The sequence below is a fragment of the Hemiscyllium ocellatum genome, chromosome 16 (genome assembly GCF_020745735.1).
Source record: "Hemiscyllium ocellatum isolate sHemOce1 chromosome 16, sHemOce1.pat.X.cur, whole genome shotgun sequence".
Taxonomy (NCBI): domain Eukaryota; kingdom Metazoa; phylum Chordata; class Chondrichthyes; order Orectolobiformes; family Hemiscylliidae; genus Hemiscyllium; species Hemiscyllium ocellatum.
In genome coordinates, this window is record NC_083416.1 from 14,731,557 (window position 1) to 14,758,492 (window position 26,936).

A 26,936-nucleotide genomic window follows, 5' to 3' on the forward strand; every position below is an offset into this window, starting at 1 on the left:
GCCTCAGAACTCTAATAAATTTGTCAGGCATGATTTCCCTTTTATGAAGCCATTTTACTTCTGCTTGATTATATTGTGCTCTGATTCTTGCACCCTTGGATAATAGACCCCCAAATTTTCCCAATGACATGTTAAGCTAACTGGCTATAGTTATGTTTTATTTTGTCTCATTCTCTTTTAAATGAGGATATTGCATTGGCAGTTTTCTAGTCCTCTGGAACTTTTCCAGAATCCAAGGATCCTTGAAAGATTGCTACCAATGCAGATTCTGTTTCTGCAGCTACTTCCTAGAATGTAATCCAACAGAGGGTTTATTCAACCTTTGGCCTTATTAGTTTTCCTCATACCTGTATTTATTTTCTTCTTACTCCTTTAACTCCATGATTATTTTGTATTTTAGGAATGCTGTAAGTGTCTTATGCTATCAAGAATGATGCATAATATTTCGTCAACTCTTCTGTCATTTTGTGGTTCTCTATTAGTATTATTTCACAAACCTCATTCTTGAAGGGTTGCATGTTTATTTTGGCCTCTTTTCTTGCTTATATACTTAAGGAAGCTTTTATTGTCTGTTTTTGTACTGCTTGTTAGTTTGCCGTTATTGTTTATTTTCTCCCTTTTGTTGATCATCTTTTATTGGCTTTTTAAATCTTTCCCAATCTCTGGTTTGCTGCACAGTATCAAATTGAGTCAAAAGATGTACAATCAAAATTGGGTTACCCCCTCATTAGAATCCTCTTTCCTTCTGGGGATGTATCTTTGTTGTGAGCTATTTTCTTAAACATCTCCTGTGATTGTGAAAGGAACTGGTAACAAGGGCGAGAGGTGGCTCCCTTGTTTCTTTGTGATGCATACACATGGTGAGCCTCCTGCCTGCCACTCAGTTGAGAGCAGCAGGATGAGACCTTTAACTGGGCATGAAATTGTCTCATTTGGTGCAGTGGTTTTGCACCACAGACTTTGGTTGGAAGTAAGGAATGGCATAGTTTCCATCTGATCAAATGTCACTTCTAACATCAAACTTGTGAAGTCTCAAGATTCTGTATGTTGTCTTCAGCTCTGACTAATGTCCCGATTTAAGCTTCAGTGATGAAGGGATTGTTTCTTGATAAATACTGCACATGTTGTACCACTACTGGTTTAAAGATTTCATGTATTTTTTAAAAAAAGCCACTCAAAAAGGAAAGATTTGTCCCAGGCACAAACTTTATTCCTTCCCACTTGCCTCAGCTACCCAGGTTTAAAGCTCTAAAGCAAAAACAGCTAATGAAACTCAGCAGATCTGGGTGCATCAGTGGGAAGAAAGCAGTTTTAACATTTCGGATCCAATGACCCTTTGTTCTAGCTGCTAACAGTTTTGATAATGTGATATTTATGCTGAAGATGAGGTTTGGAGGGCTGAGGTCAAGGGAGAGGTGAGCAGATTGGTTGAGATGGAACCTAGAGACAGAAATATGAAAGGGGTGGGTAAACAAGGACAGAAGAAAAGGTAAGTGATAATAAGTAAGATTAGGGGAAAATGGGTGAGTTGTACTGAAGACGACCCATGTAATGTGATAATAAGCCTAGGAGGAGGTGAGAATGGGTGACAGTGCTAAAAGTGTCTCATGTCATAACAGGATCTGGTGTGAGGTGGATTAAAACAAAAATGACAGGATGGAATCGGGCTGTAAAGTTATGGAACTTGATCTTGAGTCTGAGAGGCTGCATGAGTTGTTGTTCTTTTGAGCTTGTGCTGACACTCGCTGGAACACTGCAGCAAACCTGTGACAGAAATATCAATGTGGCAACACATTGACACAGGTTGAGAACCTTTTATCCAAAATCTGAAAACCCCCAAAGTCCAAAGGGTTTTTGTCAAGTTTTTTTCTCATTAACAAGGTTGTTTGGCATGCAAACAGTTTACCCAAGTTGTCACCCATTTGTGTGTCACTCATTAGATTAGATTCCCTACAGTGTGGAAACAGGCCCATCGGCCCAACAAGTCCACACTAACTCTCTGAAGAGAAACCCACCCCTCCTAATACACCTAATACTACGGGCAATTTAGCATGGCCAATTCACCTAACCTGCACATCTTTGGATTGTGGGAGGAAACCCACGCAGACATGGGGAGAATGTGCAAACTCCACACACAAGTTGCCTGAGGTGGGAATTGAACCCACTGAGCCACTGTGCCGTGCCGCTCCACTGGAAGCAGTGTATAACAATCTATAGTTGATGTAGCTGCGGGAGTTGGTGGGTTTGTAATGGATATCTGTGGCCAGTCTATCACCTGAAATGGAAGCATGTCGAGGAAGGGAAGGAAGGAGTTAAAGATGGACCAGGTAAGGGCAGGGTGAAATTTGAAAGCAAAGTTGATACAGTTTTCCAGTTCAGAATGAGAGTGGGAAGCACTTGATGAAATCATCAACGTAATGAAGAAAGTGTAGGGAGGAACAAGGGTAGGACTGGAACAAGAATGTTCCACATACCTGACAAAGAAACACACGTAGCACTGGCGCATAGAAATACCCATGCCCGTGCCTTGGATCTGAAGAAAGTGAGGAAAGTTGAAGGAGAAGTTGTTTAAATGAAAATAAACTCAGCCACGCAGAAGAAGATGGTGTTGGATGCGGATTGTTCAGGCCTTCTTTCCAGGAGGGCCCTGACACCATTCTGATGGAGGGTGGACATGTGAAGTAGTTGCATGTCCAAAATTGGAAATTCTGAAACTGACATAATGTCAGAAGGATCGTGGATGGACATGGGGAGGGACTGGTCAAGGGGAGAAAAAAGTAAGCATAGAATTATACAGAATGGAAAGAGACACTTCAGTCCATGCCGAACATCATTCCAAACTAAATTCGTCCCACCTGCCTGCTTCTGGCCCATATCCCCCCCTAAACCTTTCCTAGTCATGTATCTATTCAAATGTCTTTTAAACACAATAATTGTATCTACATCCACCACTTCCTCTGGAAGTTCATTCCACATGTGAACCACCCTTATGTAAAATAATTTGCCCCTCAAGTTTTTAAAAAAATTTTTTCCTCTAACCTTTAAAATATACCCCCCTTGTCTTGAAATCCTCCATTGTAGGGAAAAGACAATTATCATTAATTCTATCTTTACCTCTCATTATTTTATAAACTACTTTAAGGTTGCCTCTCAACCTCCTGCGCTCCAGTGTAAGAGGTCGCAGCCTTTCGTTACAACTTGAACCTTCCGTACCTGGCAACATCCTGGTAAATGTCTTCTGAGCCCTCTCCAGCTTAACAATATCCTTCAATAACTGGGTTACCAGAACTGGACACAGTATTCCAGAAGATTAGATTAGATTATTTAGTGTGGAAACAGGCCCTTTGGCCCAACAAGTCCACACCAACCTGCCAAAGCGCAATCCACTCAGATCCTACATTTACCCCTTCACCTAACACTATGGGCAATTCAGCATGGCCAATTCACCTAACCTGCACATTTTTGGATTGTGGGAGGAAACCAGAGCACCTGGAGGAAACCCACGCAGACACGGGGCAAATGTGCAAACTCCACACAGTCACCTGAGGCAGGAATTGAACCCGGGTGTCTGGCACTGTGAGGCATAGCGCTAACCACTGTGCCACCGTGCCGTCCAGAGGCCTCACCAATGTCCTATACAGCCTCAACATGACTTCCCAGTTCCTAAACTGAAAGGACTGAGCAGTGAAGGAGAGTTTGGAAAAAATAACTTCTGTGGGGCAGAAACATATAAAAGGAATGGGTCTGCTGGGCAGTCCTGTTTTTAGATTTAGAGTAGAATTGGATGCTCTTGTGGGAAGTTCCCAGCTGAAATCATGTCGGTGACAGTAGTGAATATAATAGTCTGATGCTCAGTGATAGAACCGTGGTGTAGGAAGAGATAAAAGGAGGTGTCTTAAAGCTGGCACTCGGCTTCTGCAATATAGAAGTTAACATTCCAGGCGACAGTAGCATCACCCTTGTCAGCAGGCTTGATGACAAAATCAGGGTTGGATCTGACCGTTCTGAGTCAGTCAGTTCAGAGGGGGATAGAATTGAATGGGTGTGGAGTCAGAAATTAAGGCACACAGTGTCACATTGACATATCTCAATGAACCAGTTAAGTGTAGGGAATAGACCAGAGGGAAGACTTCAGGTAGAAGGAACATGGAGTAGACTCTGTGTGGGTTGGAGGGGAGACTTTTGTCAAAAGAAATTGAGATGGAGGTGGGTTCTTCAACATGTTGTGCCCAAAATTTATTAAGGTGGGGACGCAGAGGAATAACACTGACACCTTTGCTGAATACGAAGCATTCAACATCAGAGGGTGGAAGATCAAAGAGGTAGTAAGTGGGGTCCAGAGAAAAGATGGAGTTAGAGGGCAGGGAAGGGGAAGGATGTTCCATAGGAGTGGGTATCAGAGTTATTGTAGCTCGCATTCCTTAATGTCTGAAAGGAAGAGAAAAAGTTTGCTTGAAGTTCAAATGGGGATTGAAGTGGGACTGGGGGAGCAAGACAATTTTGAGACAACATGAGATGCTGCTAGTAGAGAGAGGTTGGGTTTGTACATATGGTGTGAATCTGATGATGAAAGCAGCTATCTGAGGAGCATTGAAGATCACTGAGATACCTATGATTCTGGGTTGATTGCAACATAAAGATTGAAATTTCAGTTTGAACTTGCGTGAGATGAGTCTGAGCCAGAGGCAGTCACTGAAGTAGAGAATGTGGCTGTGGAAGGAAGTTTTAACAAAGACTTTGTTAAATACTAGAAGAGAAAAATGAAGGTAAAAATAGAGAATAAGAAGTAAGACTAGAATGGAAATCCTGTCAGAGCGGAGCAGCACTACTTCAAGGTGGGCATACCTGGAAAAGATGTCAGTGAATTAAACACTAAAATAGAACAAAGAATCGTGGATGCTGGATATCTGAAACAAACAAATTGCTGGCAAAACCCAGCAGGTCTGGCAGCATCTGTGGGAAGAAAGCAGTTAATGTTTCAAGTCCAGTGACTCTTCAGAACTATTAGCAGCTAGGAAGAAGTGATAATATTGCTGAAGTCTTAATTTGACTGGGAAGGGGAAAGGGATATGTGGTGATGGAGCCCAGAGTCATAGAGGTATGAAAGGAGAATACAAACAAGATTGTGGATAGCCGACCAGGACAGAAGAAATCATCCCCCAAAAGCACCCCATCATATGTTCATAGAAGGTGTAAGACCTCCCCATCCTTAACTTCCAGAGCCCTAGGACTACTTTCCAGGTGAAGCAATGATTTACTTGTACTTCACTCAAACTAATCTACTATATTCACTGTTCATTGTACCTTGGGAAAATGAAACCCAGCCAAGGTGACTGCTTTGCATCACACCTACATTCTGTCCACAAAAATGATCCCAAGTTCTAGTTGTCTGCACTGTCAATACATTTCTGTCAGATCTGCTGCAGTATTCTGGAGAGCTGTAGTACAAACTCCATGAAGAACATATTATTTCTGTTTGAGGACTCCGCAGCCTTTCGGACTTAACACTGAATTCAATAATTTGAAAGCTTGATTCCATCCTTCTGTTTGCTTTTTACCCATCTTGCACCCAGTTCTGTTATGACATGGGCTACATTAGCATTGTCACAGTCTCATCTACTCCTAGGCCTTTAATCACTTTAAGTTGGTTTCCTTCAGTACAGATCACCCATTCTCTCCTATTGACATTTATTTGGCGTGTCTTCTGTCCTGGCTTGCTATCCACAATGTCCTTGATTGGTTACCCCTTTCTCTTGCTCTCGTTCCATCTCTATACCTCTGAGCCCTTCATCTATTTTTATGCACATGCCCATCACCAACCTCGTCTTCATAAGTATTTTTTCCTAGCTGCTAAGTTTTGATGGTCATTGGACTTGAAATGTTAAATCTGCTTTCTTCCCATCAATGTGCCCAACCTGCTGAGTTCCACCAGCAATATCTGCTTTTGTTTCAGAGCTGTAGACTGAAAATATTTCATGGTGAATACTAAGTATGGGATCTCTGTATAGAGGAGGACTTGTTTTCATGGATTCTGAGATGTCTCTGTGGTGTATGGACATTTGGACAAATGATGCTCCAAGGGCAGACAAGTGAATTGGAGGTCTTTGTGCTCTCGGTGAGACCTCAACTTCATCTATTCAAATCCTGATGACTTCTCTCGACTTCTCCAGGACAATGATCCTTTCCCATTTTGATTGGTGACAAGCCAGGGATGCTCAGTGGGGATATTTGATCGCTTTGAGGACATTTTTAAGAAGCATTTCCATTGTGTCTCTGGGACTGTCTCTTTCCCAATCGAGTTCTGAGTAGAGCAGTTGGGTTGGAAATGGCTAGCATGCATATGATCTAGGCCCATCCAATGGAACTGATATTCAGTGATTTATATTGGGTATATTTGCTTAGAAAGGATAGTGTTGTTGGACTGCTTTTTATATTATTGGATATGGAGAAATCTTGTGAATGCAGCTGGCTGAATCAGACTTTCTGCAGCCTTTCTGTCCTATTGACTCAAAAGGAAGTTGCATTGATCTACCACAGACCATCTGATTCTGCTCATCTGCTTTTGCAATCCTCTATGCTTTTAACTTGACTGTTACAACATGCTTCCCATTTGCCCTTTCACATTTTACCAACCTTAACTTTGTACGTCCAAAACTCTGCTTCCTATGTCCTAATAAGCACCAAATCTGTTCATCCATTGCCTCTGTGCCCACAGTGATCTGTGTTGGCCTCCAGTTAAAACAACCCCGTAATTGGTATTCTCATTCTTGTTTCCAATTTCTTCCAACGCTCCCTTGCTATCTCTGTAATCTTTTCAAGGCCCAAAATCCTACTAGATGTTGTGTTCTTTTAACTTTGGTCTCTTGTGCATTTTGCTTGCTTTAGCACTGGTTACTCTGCCTTGAGTTGTCAAGGCCCTCATCTCTGCCTTTCTTCCTGTCTTTAGCCCTATTATTGCCTTACATGACTTGGTGTCAAATTTTGTTTGATTAAACTGCTGTGAGCACCTTGGAACATTTGACATTGAGGGTTGAATACAAAATGTTGACTGCTGCTCACTACTTTATTTGGAACCCTTATTTGATGGAAACGTACTGCACTTCTGATGGGTGTAATGAATACTTTGGTACTATTTCAGAAGAGTAGGTGTCAATATCTTAATTGACATCAATCGTTTGGTCACCATCATAAAATCATATCACCTGGTCATCGTTATGTTACAGTTTTCACAATTTGCCTGCTGCGTTTCGCTATATTTGACCAATTTCACTTTGGCATGTTCTGGAGTCATGAAACGTGCTGTACATGTATTCCTTTACTAATCCACAATACTTTAGGGAGGGAATTTTAGGATTTTGATTCAGGAATCTGCAGGGAAGTCCCAGTTGAGATGATTGATTTTGAATGATCTTATTGTCTGACTTTTGTGTTAGGTATAACAACAAACATTGGAGAGCTGTTGCCTTGATTCTCGACACTTCAAAAATTATTAGGGTCGTTTTCGAAATACTCTGGAATGCAGCTGTTTTGTGCTTGTTTTGTTCAATGTTAGAATGAAATTGGGAAATGAGTGATTTTAGAACCAAATTAAAGTCTTCAGGATACTAACAAGACAGGGGAGATGACAAAACAATTTCCACTGGTTGGAGAATGTAGGACTATGAGGCATAGTCTAAACATTAGAGCAGACCAGAGATGATAGGAAGTACTTCGACACACACAGATGGTCAAGGTTTGGAACTTCTACAAATGGTATTTGCTGCTAGATCACTTATTCATTTTAAATCTGAGATTTGCTTGTATTAAACTAAAGGTATTGAGGATTATTGGCCAAAGGCAGGTTTGTGGAGTTAGTCCACAGATCAGCTGTAATCTCGTTGAATGGTGGAGCAAACTCTAGGGGCTGTATGGCCTGGTTCTGTTCCCATATTTCTAATTATTGCTGAGTTGTTAGTTCCTAAGCAAATGCTACTTGTTAGCAGTAAGTGATACATTCTGACAGCTGCTGATGGTAGAGTAGACTTATAGGACTGTAATTGGCTGTATTAAATGCAACTTTTTTTTTGCAATAGACTTGAGTTTGCTGAATATGCATGATGCTGATTAAGTTTTAGTACCATGAACTGAGGCAGCTTGGTGAAATTCAGTGTTGAGACTGTTGTATTACCATGAGACTACTTAAAGTAGTAATTTATTGGAAACCATCTAAAATTAGCAGTGAACAGCACCATCATTGTCCTTGAAGAGGAGTGGTGTGAGGGGAAGGAAATCAATGGAGTAAGGATACTCCCACTTGTTATCTAGTGATATACTAGATTTGACCTAGTAATGACGAGGTAATGTCAATTTATTTCCAAGGCAGGATGGCGACATTTAGAGGGGAATTTTCAGGTGATGGATGTTTTCACTATACCTACTGTCCTTGTCCTTCAAGATGGTAAATGTATCCTGAGAGGTCAGTGGTCATTTCACTGCTGAACAAATCTGTGGAACATTCTGCTGATTTTGCACAAACCCAAAATATTAGTCAGGAGGTCTCTGCATGGTTGACTGCGCTAGGTGTGGCATTGTCATAGCTGATCCCTTGCTCATTGCAAGATGATTAGTTGACTTTATTATTTTTTTGAAGCAGTTGGGTACAAACAAATAGTCTGCTGTCCCATTTCACAACACAGTTAATAGTCAATGACATAATTACACCTCTTACATCCTCATACATCAGACCAGATAGGTCCTGCAGACTTCTACCTGTGAAGAACAGTAGTAAGCATTTACAACTAGCAGTCGTTTCATGATTGCCATTGACAACACCAGTTTTATTTTAATTCCAAAATTATTTATAAGCAGTTGAATTTAGGTTCTGTGGCTTCCCTGATGATTTTGAATTCAAGTCTCAAGATTATTTAGCCCCCTATGCTCCCAAACCCCCACCCTTGTTAAAGCTTGTGCAACACTGCTTGCACAATGCCAAATGTACCCTGCTGGTGGCAGTTGTCAGTGTTTTGGGACCAGTTGCAAATATGAAGAGTGTGGTGCCGGAAAAGCACAGCAGGTCAGGCAGCATCTGAGGAGCAGGAGATTCGATGTTTCGGGCATAAGCCCTTCATCAGGAGGCCTTATACCCAAAACACCAGTTCTCCTGCTCCTTCGATGCTGCCTGACCTGCTGTGCTTTTCTGGCACCACACTCTTACATTAGCAAGTGCTGGTCTAGTAAATGGTACCCATATTCCGTGAAAGAATAAACAAATTTCAGCAGACACTATTGGTAATGTTGAAGAGAAACTGTTTATTTTACTTCACTCCCTTTGCTAACTCTACTAATTGCAGCCATCACATTTCTGCCCCCTTTTTTTTGAAAACCGATATCAATATGTTCGAGAAGAATAAGTGAAATTCTGCTCTGTACTTCGTGTTTTTTAAAACCAGTAAAGCTATTGAGGAGATTCAAATCTCTTAGGATGAAATGTTGCCAAAGTCTGCTGACTTGCAGCTTTTGAATGTATGTCCTGTTCAGCCAATGACTCTTAAAAGTTTGAAATGAGAGATTCTCTGCTCTCTGGTTGTTTTTGACTATGGTGTTGATTGAGGTTTACTGGCAGGTGAAACTAGAACAAGATTAGGGGGAGCAGATTTAGGACTGAACTGAGAAGGAACTTCTTCACCTGGAGGGTTGTGAATCCATGGAATTCCCTGCCCTGTGAAGTAGTTGACGCTACTTCAGAAAATGTTTTTAAAACTAAGATTTTCTTTGAACAATGAAGGAATTAAGGGTTATGGTGAGAGCGTGGGTGAGTGGACCTGTGGCCATGAAAAGATCAGCCATCATCTTATTGAATGACGGAGCAGGCTCGAGGGGCCAGATGGCCTGCTCCTGCTCCTCGTTCTTTTATTCAGGGTCATGACATCCCCCTATATTTGAAAACTAACTGACCACTAAAGTATTGGGATAGGACAATGTTAGAGCATGTGTGCTTTCTAGGGTTTTTAAAACAAGCAATTGTGTGCTTTGTCTGCTGAATGTCTTGTGTGTCACATTTGTACAATGCCATTCTGTGCAAAAAACCTATACAGAACTGGAGTGGAACCCTGAATCTTCCTTGTGTGAAGAATTCAGTTGTTCAGATTTATTTACTTTTTGAACTGAGCTATTGTTGACAGATAGAAACTTTTCATAGTAATTAAATTTTCCTGCCAGCACTTTCAGCCTTGGTTAAACAGTAGGCACCTCTTTTGTGAAAATAACTTATTTGCTAAAATCCAGCATCAATAGGAATGGTTTGCCTTTGTCTGTTAGAGTTAGTCGTTGTTTTCTAATAACTTGTCCTCGGAGGCTGTTCTTCATATCAGTCTGAACAGTAAGTGGTGACAGGCTATAAAAATTAGGGTGAGCATCACAAAAAAGTTTGGTCATGAAATTTCTGAATGTCAATCTGTATCATAAGAAGACAGTTTGAATACTGTCATTATGGATATTGACTTGGTGGATTCAGTGCAGATTCATGAGTAAATTAAAAGATTTTTAAAAATTTTGTGGTTGCTTTGGTTAGAGCAGTGAAGATTAGTATCGGCTAATGGAGATATTAACTGAACGGGCAGGAGAGAATAGTGGCTGAAAACCTGATATGGGAGAATAAAATGACTTATGGCTCATTTAGAACTGGTACCAACACTGGAGTACGTTGGATTTGTATCATTAGGTTGGTCTGTGCCTGAATTATGCTGGGGCCGGTGTTCTCGTAAGCTATGTAACTGGGGAGTAGCGAAAGCTTTGAATTAAAGTTGTGTAGGCAAGGGATCAAATGTGGTAAGATTTCATAAACTGAAGAGTAGAGATTAGGTAAGAGAGGTATTAATATCTGAAATGGTAATATGTCGTGACAAAAAGACTATATATCTGAGTAAATTGGATAAAACTAGGTAGTACAATGATAATGAAAGTACAAAATTAAGGCTCTCTATCTGAATGTACATGACACTTGGATGATGAACTAATATTATCAGTATAAGTACTATCTGATAGGCATATCTGTAGGACATAGATTGTTTATCACTGCACAAAATTGAAAAATGGTGTTGGATTACTTTTTGCAGTGAGCAGGTGTTCAGTCTGTTTGGTGGTTAATGTTGACATTTGAGGGTCATTTTGGAAAGTAGCCTATAGTGTTATTCTTTGGAAAGTGTTTCACTATCTCATTTCTGTATGAGTTGCAATGCTCCATTGTAACATAAAACACAATGTAAAGTGGAAGAGCCTGCAGAACTATAGTAGCAAAAGCACCTATTTTGAAAGTCTTTAGTTTTTGATTGAGCAATCATTTCCAAATTTACTGTATTTAGGTGTCAATTTATGAGCTGCATATACTGAAAATTTGCTTAATCATTATAAGTGCTAAGATGTATGCACATTAAAGGTCTTCAATTCATATAACACCTTTCACAACCTCAGGCCATCTTTGCAATCAGTGGAATACTTCAGAAATGAATGAAATGAAACGTGCCAGCCAATTTATAACAGTGAGATCCCACAATGCAACCATATTAAGAAGAAGAAATGAAACCCCATCCACCACTTTAAACATTAAATCCCAATGCAGTTGGTGCACAGTGATGGCACCATGCAATATATTTGAGATGCAATGCAGTAACTTGGCAAGGCTCCTTTTGATAGCATCTTCTAAACCCGAAGAGGGCAAGGGCATAGGCATTCTATCATGTGCAAGTTCCCCTGTTGAGCCAAATAGAATCCTGACTTGGAACTATACCACTGGGAGAAAATCCTGGAATTGTCTTCCCAACTGAGCCTGTGGTTTGCATTCACGTGGGCTGCACTGGTTCAGTGTAGTGGCTCACCATCACCACCACCTGAAGGACAATTGGGGATAGTTGGTAAATACAAGCTGAGCTAGCAATGCTCAAACCCTGTGGATGAATTAAAAAAATATTATGATGTAGGTTGAGGAAGACCAGGGACAACTACCACGGACCATTTGGGTCCATTACACAGTTCCAATTAGTGATGCAAGCAGACAGCTGGGAGTGTGTTATATGTTCCAGGAGGGACTGTGGGATTTCAGACATGTGTGTGGGTTTTCTTGTGTTGAGATATTTCATGAATTGTGCAAGTGCTTTGTTAGCTGTCATCTGGTGGTAGTCTTTGAGGAAGATGTTTCTTTCCCCTCAGAAGCTTCAATGTTTGCTGACATAGGAAGCCACTTGAGTGAAGCCTTAGTTAGGTAGAGCATCTGAGCTCCTTTGTTGAGTAGATCAGGATGTGAATTGTGTAGTGCGAGATTATATCATAGAATCAAGTGTCTGACAAGTAGGCTATTTAGCCCACTTGGCTTTGCCAATGACTGTTTTACACAATAAACCTCTGCAACAGTTGTAGATCTTTTGTAGTAGACAAATGAGTCATCGGTTTCACTTCTCATTCGACTGTTTCATGATGTCACCATTGGTGAAAAGTAATTGGCTGTCTCATGGAAAGAGTTGAGCCCCAGATTTAAGCCAGCTTGAAACCTGGTGCTGAAGGCCAGGGTATTTCCAGCTGGGAACCTTAGAACTCAGGTTGTGCACTTTGGATTTTTGTTAACTTGACAGGGGACTACAATGAACATGAATTTCCAGCTCCATACTTGCACCTCTGGTCCCTTTCACCATAGCTGCCACTTCACCAAATGCTTTGTAGTTTTCTTTTTGCTGTGAATGCCATTTTTCTGTATATTAAAGTCTGAGCTAGGGTGTATTTTGTGGAACCTTGAGGACTGGAGGCAAACCTGATGTTAAGATCAGGAACTGTGAATGAAAGCATATCGTCATCGTCACACAGTGCAGAAATAGACCCTTCAGTCCAACCAGTCCATGCTGAACATAATCCCAAACCAAACTAGTCCCACCTGTCTGCTCATGGCCCATATCCCTGCAAACCTTAGCTATTCAAGATTTGGAGGTGCTTGTGTTAGACTGGGGTGGACAAAGTTAAAAATCACACATCACCAGGTTATAGTGCAATAGCTTTATTTGGAAGTACTAACTTTTGGAGCACTTCTTCTTCAGATAGTTGTGGAGTATAAGATCGTAAGACACAGAATTTATAGCAAAAAAGTTTACAGTGTGATGTAACTGAGATGAAATATTGAAAAAGACCTGGGTTGTTTAAGTCTCCCATCTTTTAGAATGACATTCTAAACCTGGCCCATATAATTCAAGCATTTACAGAACTACTTAAGCGCTCTTGCCAGGGCCAATGAATCTCATCAACTGAGCCCCACTATATTAAAGAATGTTTCTCACATTTTGGTATTGGTGACTGCTTGTCTTTTATCATTAGGAATGGCACCAGTATGATTTCGCTCATCATTCCTCCTAAAGACCAGATCTCACGAGTCGCAAAAATGTTGGCGGATGAGTTCGGCACTGCTTCGAACATTAAGTCTCGAGTAAACCGTCTGTCTGTGCTGGGGGCCATTACATCTGTGCAGCAGCGTCTTAAACTATACAATAAAGGTGAGTCTGTTTGATATCTGCAGTTTCTCTTAAAGTTTGTTGTGTGTTTTGTGATGGGTTGACTGTTACATGTTCACATTTTTATCTGGTGCTAGAGGTTATTTAAACATTCTGATGCTTGACACTGTGGGCAAAGTGTACCTGGCCTGATACATTGATCATGCACTGAGTTTCATTAATTGGCAAGAACAAAGACATTGGAAATCAGTGTTCCTAATCTAATAGTTGTTCAATGAAAGGTCCAATCTAAGACCATGATTTGATAAAGGTTAAGTTTAGAATTAAGAGGGAATGAAGTCAAGATGATTAAAACGAGCAAGGAAGCAGTGTATGATGGAAAATGGTGAAAAGCAAATAAGCCATTGTTGAGTGGAGAAACCACTCCACAAGTGCGAGAAAGAAAATAACTGTGGAGCCCATGAAAACACAAGGCTGTAAGAGGCAAGTTGAATCTTGTGAATAATAAGTTGATTGAGTTAGGCAAAATAAATTGACTTATTTTTGTAACACACCCACTGATAATACTTAATTGATAATACTTAAGGGAAAGAAGCTAGCTTGAGAAAATATTTACTCTTCTCTTAAACCTTTAATGTGGTTGTATCTCTCATGAGTACATTGCAAGTTGAGTTCTAAAAAGCATGAAGCAACATTGTGGTGCCACTAAGATCTGTGAAAATTTGATGCTTACACATCAAGCCTGTTTTTAAATGTGATTAAATGACTATAATGAATGCTTGAAGTTTTTGTCAATTTGGATGTAGATAAATATCCAAAGATACAGCTATGGGATTTGGTCCTGCAGTTTCATACTCAAGAAACCAGCTCTTAAATCCAAAGATTTGGCAGAAAATCAGGGTTGACATTTCTTTTTCTCTCTCCCTCTCTCTCTCTCTCTCTCTCTCTCTCTCTCTCTCTCTCTCTCTCTCTCTCTCTCCCAACCATATAATGTTAACCACAGCAGAGCTGATTTAATCTCAAATCTTTCGTAGCCCCACAATTTAATTGTGCTTTTAGACCATGGTCTAAAAATACAATCGCAAAGATTCTTGAAATCTAGTCACCTCTCTTTGAAAGCAGGAAATATACATACAATCAAATGAAGGCTAATTAACATTCCCAAAACACAAGAAACAGTTATGTGTCATTGGAAGGTAAACAAAAAATTTTGACTTGCAAACGAAGACTTCATGACTGGTGTGGGTGGAGGGAGCGTGAGGGTGAGAACGTGTGTGTGTGTGAGTGAGAGAGAGAGTGAGAGAGATCTACCTTACCCTTCCTCCTCTTCCTCATTTTAAAAAAGAGAGTCCAAGCTGTGAGAGGAAATCCAAGGCTGTCAACTTCAACTTTCATAGACTGCCAGAGCATGCTGCACTAAGAGCCTGCGCAGCGACAGTATTATTCAAACCGACTGATTAGCTCTGTCCTAATTCCCAGTGCTTTTCCTTGTAACTAGGATTTGGGGGTGCTGTTTTGCTTGCTTTTGTTTCTGCTCTCACTTGCTGCCTTTCTTGCTCTCCCTTGTCCTTGCTCGCTCAATGTGTAATCTCTCAATCCTAACTGAGATGGTTAAAGGCAAAAACAGCAATGGTCAGTTTTATTGATTATTTATTGCTTTTGAATTTTAAAAAAGTTTGCTGATGTGTATTACTACTTTTTAAAAAATTTGTTCATCAGCAACCCTCCAAATGTTGGAAAAATAGAGACTGTATCTCCCCATGTGAAACTGTTGGACAACTCTGTAAACCAGCCTTGTAACAGAAAGCTTTAAAGCAGAAAGAAATAACTTGCTGCTGAAATGCAGATGATAATCATATTACCGTTGCATTAAAATCCTCAAACACATTGTTTTCTGAACTTATTCAAACAATTCATTACCTACTAACTTTTCTTCAGGTAACACTGCCCTGAGCCCTTTGTTTTATGTTCCCACAGCCGACCAGACCTGCTCATTTGTTATGAGTACACATAAATATAAGTAACCCCTACTGACTAACTTGGAACAGAGCACCTGCAAGTAGTCAATTCTCTTCTGGCAGGTCTATTTGTACTGGGATCCAGGCACTGTCCTCTTCTGGTAACCGATAATTTAATGTGAATGTCGTTTAGGCATTAAAAAGACTCGGTGAACTTACTAAATGATTGGCATTTCACTTTGTGCCCATTTGAGTAGGGGTACATGTCCAAGAGTACAACTCAGGCTCCATTCTGTGGTAATGCTGAATCCCACTGTCATAAATCAAAAGACAAACAGTAGTAATTCGACAAGAAACAGTATCCAGATACAGAACGCCGTTGACATGATCTCTGAAAACTATTGGATGCAGAAAGACTTCTAACTACTTGTAATGGTCGTGCAGCAGTTGCTCATACAAATTGTGTTATTGTATTGTTTGACATTAAAAATTATAAATGGTGTTTATAGGGAAGCCTAGATTATCTGAATGAGCTGGACGGGCACTATTTTGTTCGGATAATCGATTATTTGGTTAATCGATTTAAGGCCTTTCCTCTGGGGCTCGGAGTTTTCAAAAAGTCTGCTGCTTGTTCAGGATACTGCAGCAGCATACAGCACGTGAGACCCCGCCCCCGATGACATCCAACACTGCCCCCAACCCAGTGCAACACATACCACCGCCCCAACACCGTCACCCCCACCCCAACTCTGTCTAACGCCTCCCCTGCCCCCAAAACTGTCCCCGTCCCCAATCCCGTGCGACATCACGCCCCCCCCCCCGCCCCCAACACCACGCCCCCCTCTCCAGGGCAGCTGGACTAGACGCTAACAGAAAGACTGCTGCAGTTGCCTTTGTGGGGTAAGTCTCCAAATAGAGCGTGCAAGTGTGCATAAACAACTTCTTTCTGCAACTTTTTGACAGGTTCCACCTTTGCCCTGTACAGGACAATATTGGAGAGATTATCTGGGGAAGTGGGGTTTAGGGTACACCCCTGTGTAGAACTCCAGAGAGAGAGCGCACGGGCAATCAGTCAGTCAGTCATTTGGAGACGGTGGCCTTTTAATTCACTGTAAACAAAAGATGCGATCACTGTTGGAAGCACATCTTTGAAATAATGTTTTCATCGGGACCTTGAGACGTCCTTTGGATCATCTGATTTTTGGATAATTGGTATTCAGATAATCAAGGTTCCTCTGCAGTAAAAAATATGTAAGCAGTATTTGGGGGGAAAGAAATGCCAGCTGCAGCTTTCAGACCTTTCACAGCAATTCTGTTAACCAGAGATTGGGTTTCTATTAAGACAGACAATTACAAACTGATTTGACCTAGCCAACAATTAAAAGGAAAATGCAGTGCAGTGTGCATTCGGGACAGGGTTAGCTACTGACTTGTTTTCATTTCTACTTCTAACTTGGTGTAAAGATGGGGAGCTTGTACTTGAGTGAGCCATACTAACCAAGGAATTAACAGTTGGTAATTTAATGTGTTGTCTGAAAATGAAGCAACTACTGAGAAATACCCAGACTTCAGAGCAATCTTATGAGATTATGCAAGAAAGACTTATTGAGAAATCCAAGGCACTTAAAGTCATAACTTGGCTCCACATTTTGTTAAATCTAGATTTTTGGTGGGGAATCCTTTTGCTGTTCTGTAAGTACTTAGTTGAAGTACTTGATGTTACTTGTGATAGGATGGGTCGCAGGGTGACTTGAGTTATGAATTCAAATCACAAAGATGTTATATTGGTACTAACATAAAACTCTGTTAGCTGCACCAGATTGTCGTCATATTGCCATCCCATTTCAGTACCAGTTGAAGCAAACATTCAGAGACGCAATATGGCTGTACCTCCTTCATCTTTATTCTGAGCCCTGAAGAGAGATTGCTCATGCACACAAAGACAGCAAATTCTTAAGCAATTATGTTGTTACTTACAGGGAGCAGCATCCAAATAAGGCAATATCTATATTGATTGGGTGACCATTACAATCAGCAAGCATCAACAATAAAGATTAAGCCATCTGGCATTACACAGAAGATGTTCTTCACCTTGTTAAACCACCACCTTTGCCTCCAGAACCTTATTGTTCACTGCAAGTTCATGCTCGTTGAGCCTTTGTCAAGCAACCCTAAACTCAACTCTTTCTCTGCCTTATACACTTTCTCAAGAATTCTGCTGTTCAAGAATTGGGCAGTATAGATAGAGGCTGGAATCTAATTCCATTCTTGATGCATACCTTTTAAGTATTGTTTTGCCAGTATTATTTACAGTGGTAGTTTCAGAAGGGGCGGAATCATTTTATCAGTATCAGTATTCAAATATAGACTACAGAACTGGTTTTGGATTTCTTTTATTTGAACAATTAAAGATATGACTTGGGTTGGTCTGTTTATTTTAAATTAATATTTAATCTTGCTCTCCTCTTGTAGTACCACCTAATGGTTTGGTTGTCTACTGTGGAACAATTGTAACAGAAGAAGGCAAAGAAAAGAAAGTTAACATTGATTTTGAGCCCTTCAAACCAATTAACACATCCCTATATCTCTGTGACAATAAATTTCATACAGAGGTAAGTAACCTTTTGATAGGTTTACCTTGTGGTGCGAGTTCTGATGGTATATTTGTCACATACTGCTTTTTTTTTTAGCTATTCCCCAGTAGCCTCATGCAAAGGGCAATACGTAGCTAAGCTGTCCAGACCAGAAGATCCATAGTCTCATTCCTAGTTTCTCCACGAATCATATATGCTCTGGCAAGTGGGGTGCTCCGGCTAGGTTTGATTCAGAGCTAAAAAGAGCCATTTAGCCCAAGTACCTAGTCTCCCATTTCCTCACTTCATTTGGTTGATTTTCACCTCGCTACCTGATTTGTTCAATTGCTTCATCCCCCCCCTTCAACTTGTGGAGTTTCTCTTGCCAGGGGATTTCTAGATTTTCAGCCCTTTGGTAGAAAGAAATAATTGCATTTACATCACAACTTCGACTCCCTCAAATAATTTGCAGCCAATGAAACAACTTTGAAGTGTCTTAGCTGTTGTATTTTAATAAGTGTAGCAGCCCATTTGTGCACAGGATCTAACAAACAGCCGTGTGCTAATGACACTTTTCGCTGTGAATGAAATGCTAGCCGTGGGGTTTAGGTGCATAGATCTTCAAAATGCCATGAACAGGTGCAGAAAATAATCAAGAAAATCAATGGAATATTGACCTATAAATCTGGAGGACTGGAGTGAGAGTATGCTGCAGTTACACGATACCCTGGTTAGACCGCACTTGGAGTACTGTGATCAGATCTGGGTACTGCATCTTAGGCAGGATAGATTGGCCTAGGAGGGAATACAATGTAGGTGTACAAGAATGATAACCGGGCTTCAGGGGTAAGTTAAAAGCAGTGGTTATACAAATTCGATCTGTTTTCTGTAGAAATTTGAAGGTTAAAGGATAATCTGATTGAAATCTTCAAGATATTAGCAGAAAAAGACAGATAACACTAAACCATTTTCATTGGTTGTGGCTTCTAGAACGAGGGGACATAGTCTGAGAATTCTGGCCAGACTGTTCAGAAAAGATGTTAGGAAGCACGTCTAAGCACAGTGGTAGATGTTTAGAATTCTCTTCCATAAATGGCAATCGATACATTAGCAGTTAATTTTATATCTGAGAGCGATATGTTATTGCTAAGCAAAGGTGTATGGGGATGTGGACCAAAGGCAGGTATGTGGAGATAGGGCACAGGTCAGCCATGATCTCATTGAATGGTGGAATAGGCTTGAGGGACTGACTGGCCGCCTCCTGTTACTATGTTCCTTTATATAATGTAGGAGTCTAAAGGGAGTGCCCCAGAGTTTTTGCAATACTGCCATAATTTTTTAACGTTCAGTTGAGTGGGCAGACAAGCTCTGCTTAATGTGTCTTCGGGAAAGAATGTACCTCTGATGGTGCAACATTCATTCAGTACTGTACCAGGAGTGCAGACAGTTTTGTGCAAAGTTGCTAAATGGGATTTGAACATTTCTGCCAGACTACTGAGTGTCCAGTGACACCATATGATAGCTGAGACCAGAGTACTCAGCCCTGGTCAGTTTATCTTTTTCATTTCAGACTCTATGTCCTGGATGAATAAGTTTTTCATAATCAGTTGGGCTTTGAGCTGTATCTTACAGCTTGTCCAGTGGATGTTACATCACGTAATTACTTTCATGGTCGTTTCTCTTATAAAGGCTCTCACTGCGCTACTGTCTGATGACAGCAAATTTGGGTTCATCGTAATTGATGGCACTGGAGCTTTGTTCGGTACACTCCAGGGAAACACGCGGGAGGTACTACACAAGTTCACTGTGGATCTACCAAAGAAGCACGGTAAGAAGGCAGTGATGATACCTGAAGGACATAGCATCAGATAGAGAGCAGCTCATCAATCCTTTGTGTGTTTGTGTCTCTGTGCCTTTTAAGTTAACTGAATTGTTTCCATTGCCACCTATTTCAGTACTGACTCCAGTGGCATTTGAATTTAACTGAGCACTGTAACCAGAGGTGTATTTTGGTGTTGTCAACACATCTTTGGGCTAGTAATCCAGAAGTTCAGACTAGAAACATAGAACAGGAATGTGAATGTCATTCGACCTCCTAGCCTGCTCCGCAGTTCAATAAGATCATGTCTGATCATCAAGCAGAATACCCTAATCCCACCCTCCGCTACATCCCTTCCTCCATTTAGCCAGAAGAACTTTATATAATTTCTTCTTGAAAACACAATGTTTTGGCCTCAGCCACTTTTGTGGTAATGAATTCTATAGTTCACCACTCTGGATGAAAATATTTCTCCTCATGTCAGTCCTTAAAAGGTTTACCCTTTATTCTTTACCTGTGGCCTCTAGTTCTAGACTCCACCACTGTAGGAAACATGCTTCCTGCATCTAACCTGTCTAGTCCTGTTACAATTTTATAGCTTTCTCTAAGACTCATCCACATTCTTCTAAACTGCAGCAAATAGAATCCAAATTGACTGAATCCCCCCTCATACGTCAGGCTTGCCATCCCAGGAATCATTCTGGTAAATCTTTGCGCTCCCTCTATAGCAAGAGCATCCTTCCTGAGAAAATGCAAAGCTGCACACAGTATTCCATGTGGCCTCACTCATGCCCTATATAATTGCAGCAAGACATCCTTGTTCCTGTACTTGAATCCTCTTGCTATGAAGGCCAATGTCCAGTTTGTCACCTTTTATTGCCTGCTGCACCTGCAATTTTGTTTTCGACAACTGGTGCACGAGGACACCCAGGTTTCATTGAACAATCCTGTCTCTCATTTTACAGCCATTCAAGTATTAATCCAACTTAATTTTGCTACCAGAAAGGTTAACCTCCCATTTACTTGCATTTTACTGCATCTGCCCACTCATTTAGCCTCTCCAAATTACATTGCAACGTCTCTGCATCCTCCTCACAGCTCACCCTTCCACCCAGCCTTGTGTCATCTGTAAATTATGAGCTCTTGCAACTTTACCTTTCAGATCTGGTCTATCCTTTTCCATCACTATTTTAAAACTAATAGAATTATGGTTGAGAATCCTGAGAGAGAATATTCCTATTAGGGTGAAAGGAAAGGCTGGTAGGTATAGGAAATGCTGGATGACTAAAGAAATTGAGGGTTTGGTTAAGAAAAAGAAGGAAGCATATGTAAGGTATAGACAGGATAGATTGAGTGAATCCTTAGAAGAATATAAAGCCAGTAGGAGTATGCTTAAGAGGGAAATCAGGAGGGCAAAAGGGGGACATGAGATAGCTTTGGCAAATAGAATTCAGGAAAATCCAAAGGGTTTTTACAAATACATTAAGGACAAAAGGGTAGCTAGGGAGAAAATAGGGCCCCTTAAAGATCAGCAAGGCGGCCTTTGTGTGGAGCCGCAGAAAATGGGGGAGATACTAAATGAATATGTTTCATCAGTATTTACTGTGGAAAAGGATATGGGAGCCATAGACCGTAGGGAAATAGAAGGTGACATCTTGCAAAATGTCCAGATTACAGAGGGAGAAGTGCTGGATGTCTTGAAATGCATAAAGGTGGATAAATCCCCAGGACCTAATCAGGTATACCCTAAAACTCTGTGGGAAGCTAGAAAAGTGACTACTGGGCTTCTTGCTTAAATATTTGTATCATTAATCGTCACAGGTGAGGTGCCGTAAGACTTGAGGTTGGTAAACGTGGTGCCACTGTTTAAGAAGGGTGGTAAAGACAAACCAGGGAACTATAGATCGGTAAGCCTGACATCAGTGGTGGGCAAATTGTTGGAGGGAATCCTGAGGGACAGGATGTACATGTATTTGGAAAGGCAAGGACTGATGTGGGATAGTCAACATGGCTTTGTGCGTGGGAAATCATGTCTCACAAACTTGAGTGAGTTTTTTGAAGAAGTAACAAAGAATATTGATGAGGGCAGAGTGGTAGATGTGATCTATATGGACTTCAATAAGGCGTTCAACAAGGTTCCCCATGGGAGATTGATTAGCAAGATTAGATCTCATGGAATACAGGGAGAACTAGCCATTTGGATACAGAACTGGCTCAAAGGTAGAAGACAGAGGTTGGTGGTGGAGGGTTGTTGTTCAGACTGGAGGCCTGTGACCACTGGAGTGCCACAAGGATCAGTGCTGGGTCCTCTACTTTTTGTCATTTACATAAATGATTTGGATTTGAGTATAAGAGGTACAGTTGGTAAGCTTGCAGTTGACACAAAAATTGGAGGTGTAGTGGACAGCGAAGAGGGTTACTTCAGATTACAACAGGATCTGGACCAATGGGCAGTGACAGATGGAGTTTAATTCAGATAAATGCGAGGTGCTGCATTTTGGGAATGCAAATCTTTGCAGGACTTATACACTTAATGGTAAGGTCCTAGGGAGTGTTGCTCAACAAAGAGACCTTGGAGTGCATGTTCATAGCTCCTTGAAAGTAGAGTCGCAGGTAGATAGGATAGTGAAGAAAGCATTTGGTATGTTTTCCTTATTTGGTCAGAGTATTGAGTATAGGAGTTGGGAGGTCATGTTGCGACTGTACAGGACATTGGTTAGGCCACTGTTGGAATATTGCGTGCAATTCTGGTCTCCTTTCTATTGGAAAAATGTTGTGAAACTTGAAAGGGTTCAGAAGAGATTTAGAAGGATGATGCCAGGGTTGGAGGATTTGAGCTATAGGGAGAGGCTGAACAGGCTGGGACTGTTTTCCCTGGAGCGTCGGAGGCTGAGGGGAGACCTTATAGAGGATTACAAAATTATGAGGGGCATGGATAAGGTAAATGGGCAAAGTCTTTTCCCTGGGGTGGGGGTGTCCAGAACTAGAAGGCATAGGTTTAGGGTGAGAGGGGAAAAATATAAAAGAGACCTAAGGAGCAAAGTTTTCACACAGAGGCTGGTACGTGTATGGAGTGAGCTGCCAGATGAAGTGGTGGAGGCTGGTACAATTGCAACATTTAAGAGGCATTTGGATGGGTATATGAATAGGAAGGGTTTGGAGGGATATGGGCCGTGTTCTGGCAGGTGGGACTAGATTGGGTTGGGATATCTGGTCGGCAAGGACAAGTTGGATCGAAGAGTCTGTTTCCATGTTGTACATCTCTATGACTCTATTTAGTTCCCTCGTCTTCATTAACATAGATTGGATAATGACCTCTGTATCTAATGTTTGTTTCCTGTCTGATAACCAATTTTCTACCCATCTCAATGCATTGCCCCCATCCCATGTGCTTTAAGTTTACACATTTAATCTCTTTTAGGGCTTCGTTGAAAACCTTCCAAACAAACCATGTCCACTGGTTCCTCCCGATTGACTCTACTGATTATGACCTTGAAGAATTTGTCAAGCATGATTTCCCTGTTTTTAGTAAATCCATGGGGATTGTCTGATTTTACCACTGTTTTCTAAGTGCTATGCTATAATATCCTAGGTAATGAACTCTAGCATCTTCCCCACTACTGTTGTCACTCACTGGTCAATAATTTCCTGTTTTCTCTCTGCTTCCTTGTTTAAATAATTGGGTTTTATTAGCCACAATTCAGTCTGTAAGAACTGTCCCAGAGTGTAAAGATGACCACCATTGCATCAAGTGTTTCTAGGGCCATTCCTAAGTACTCTGGGGTGTAGATGATCAGGCCATAGGGATTTATCAAACTTGAATCCCATCAGTTTCTCCATCAGCATTTCTCTGCAAATACAGATTAACTTCCCCCTCCCCCTCTCTGAAATCTCTTCTACATAATTTCTGGTATGTTTGTATCATTTTTTGTGAGGACACAAGTGAGGTATGAGTTTAGCTTGTCACCCTTTTATGGTTCCCCATTATAAATTCCCCTGTTTCTGATTGAAAGGGACCTACATCAGTTTTCACCAACCTTTCTCTCTTCCCATATCTGTAGGAAGTTGTACAGTCAATTCTTCTGTTCCTGCAAACTAACTTCTCATGCTGTAGTTTCCCCTTCTTAGTCAATCCTTTGGTCTTCCTTTGCTAACTTCTGAACTGTTTTCAGTCTTCAGATCTTTTGTTAGTTGTTGTCAATTTTATGCCTCTTGCATATAATGCTATGTTCAACTTCCCTCGTAAGCCACAGTTTGGCACTGTCCTCTCTGTACTTGTGCACTTGTCAGGAATAAGCAGTTCTTGGAGTTCACTTACTTACCTTTTGAATGCTTGCTATTGCCTCTCCACGGTCATTCCTTTCAGTAACATTTTCCAATTCATCATAGCCAACTCTCATGTTATACCATTGTAGTTTGGATTCAGGACCTCGTCTCAGAATCAACTACCTCACTCTGCATCTTAATGATGTTCATATTATGGTTGCTTATCCCCAAGGGGTCTTTTGCAAGTACAATACCAGTTACTCCTTTGTCACTGCAAAACACCTGAGGATGGCCTGTTTCTAGTTAACTGGCTGATCTGTCCTAATGCTCTGCAGATCATTAGATACTGTCTTGTCAGCCATTCAGCCCGTCAACTTTGCTGTGTAGTTCAATCATGGCTGATATGTTTCTCAAATCCATACTCATGCCTTCTCCCCGTAAACCTTGATTCCCTTACCAATTAAGAACCTACCCATCTGTCTTAAAAGCACTTTAATGACTTGGCCTCTAGCCCTCTGCAGCAGTGAGTTCCACAGATACACCACTCCGACTGAAGAAATTCTTCCTCATCTCCGACTTAAAGAATCGTCCCTTCATTCTGAGGCTGTGTCCCCCTCAGCTGGTGGAATTTAAATTCAATAATCTGGAATTATATAGTTAGTCTTGATAATGATGACCATGACCTGGTAATCTCATCAATTGTCATAAAATCCCTCAAAATCCATGAGAAAAAGAAATTTGCTGTCCTTTATGTGGTCTGACTTGCATGTCACTCCAGGCCCACAGCAATGTGGTATCTTTTAACCACCCTGTGAAATGGCTGAGCAAGCTTCCTCAGTTCAGGGGAAATAAGGGATCAGCAATAAATGCTGGCTTTGGCAGAAATGCCCATACGCGAGAGAACAGATGAAGCAATGCAGCCAAACCCAAGCCCCATCTCCTGTTGACTTTCAGTTTGCATCTAAAGTCATAAGATGAAGGTCAGGAGAATTTCCCCCCACTGAATTTAATGTAAATTTCTGATATCAAAATGGAGCAACTTTATTTCAAATCAGCTAACCTAATAAAATCGGGCCAAGCTTCAATGAACAGTACTTGCTGCATTGTATGCTGCTGGTTTATGTATCTGAAACTGCCACCAAGTATTCATTAACTCTGTTTATACTAGGAGCAAATAGGTGGGATGATTTAATTCTGAGGAACGGCCACTCAACCTGAAACGTAAACTCTCCATTGATGCTGCCACATCTGTTGAGCTTTTTCAGCAATATCTGTTTTTGTTTCTGATTTACAGCATGCTCAGTTTTTTCAGTTTGAAATGATTTAATTCTTTCTTGGCTCCATAAGTACTGATATTTACTGTTTCTATGCTTTGCCAGACATTGGTGTGTCAGTTGAATGCATTGATACAAAATTATTTCTTTGTTTATTTCATAATAGGGTAAGATTATTTGTTTTACATGCGACCTAACAACCAGTTCAATAGGTCCTATTTTTGTACCATCTGGTTTGTTTAGTGGGAGCTTTTGTGGTTTGTAAAGAGCTGTTTTAGTCCAAATAAATTTCAGATGAAAGCACCAAGATGGATTGCAATTGGCAGGTACTGTGAGATGCCTGACAACGAATAAAATGTGGGCTTTTAGAACTCCATTGTGTGTTTATAAAACCTGTGAGGGTAAAACCTTAGGGCACTCCATTTAGAGGGTTTGCTGAGAATTTGTGCCTTTGCACCTTTTATGCCCAGATTTTTGTTGAGGTCCAGATTGGCATTTACCTTTTGTTATTGCTTTGCTTCTATTTTAATGCCAGCAATGCAATAAATTATTTTTTTAAATGTTCTGAAGGAACAAAGGGGAATATTTGTTCAGTTAACTTTCATGATTAAAGGTGCGCAGAGGATTCATGGTTACTGGTTTGGGGTGAACGTTAGATGAGGATTTGGTCTAGTTTAGCTTCTGTTTGCAACAGTGACCGAACCAACTGGTACATTGCAAAGTGCTGTGTATAGATATTCCACCTATTTCACCTACTACTAATAGAAGCTCTGGCTGCCAAATTTGCAAAGATAGCGCTCATCATTACGCCCAAGTTCACAGGCAAGCGGTGAATGACGTTCCATTGCTGTCAGTTGGTTTGAATGATGTGCATTCAAACCTTTCTCATCATACACACTCATAGCAAGTTCTGCTAACGTCTATGACTCATAGAGCCACTATTATCTTCTGTTTGCCCAGGAAAGACTGAATTCAAAAGATTCTATGTTTACCGACAACTAATGTGCTCTGGGGTGGGGCAGCCACATACATTCTCCTTGGACTTGCAGGGTGGCACAGTGGCTCAGTGGTTAGCACTGCTGCCTCTCAGCGCCAGGAACCCAGGTTCGATTCCAGCCTCTAGTGACTGTCTGTGTGGAGTTTGCACATTCTCCACGTGTCTGTGTGGGTTTCCTCCAGGTGCTCCCGTTACCTCCCACAGGTTAAAGATGAGTAGGTTGGGTGAATTGGTCATGCTAAATTGCCCATTAGTTAGGGGGAAATGGGTCTGGGTGGGTTATTCTTCGGAGTGTCAGATTGGACTAGTTGGGCCAAAGGGCCTGTTTCCACACTGTAGGTAATCTAATCTAATCAAGTTGTGTTCAACTAGACACTAGAAGATAGTAAGTCTGCCACCAGTGGTGGTTCATCTTACAACTTGGGATCTAAATTCAGCAATTCTCTATGTTTCTACTAATTTTCCAGTTAACCTGCTTGTTAATAGGATGTTAAATTTGATAATTTTTTTCCCCCATTTGACCTAATGATTAGGCTGGTCGTGGCTGAGCAAGCAGCAGTATTAATGTCCGTATTCTGAAGAG

General features: G+C 41.0%; 1 protein-coding gene across 2 annotated transcripts in view; it reads left to right on the forward strand.

The window, feature by feature from the left end:
• Positions 1-26,936, forward strand: part of LOC132823343 (eukaryotic peptide chain release factor subunit 1) — a 67,002-nt gene that overhangs the window by 20,359 nt on the left and 19,707 nt on the right. For both annotated transcript variants that reach the window (XM_060837059.1, XM_060837058.1), the window contains exons 2-4: positions 13,333-13,508; positions 17,897-18,036; positions 19,687-19,825. In XM_060837059.1, the coding sequence (XP_060693042.1) occupies positions 13,333-13,508; positions 17,897-18,036; positions 19,687-19,825 (455 nt within the window). The remainder of the gene's footprint in view (positions 1-13,332; positions 13,509-17,896; positions 18,037-19,686; positions 19,826-26,936) is intronic.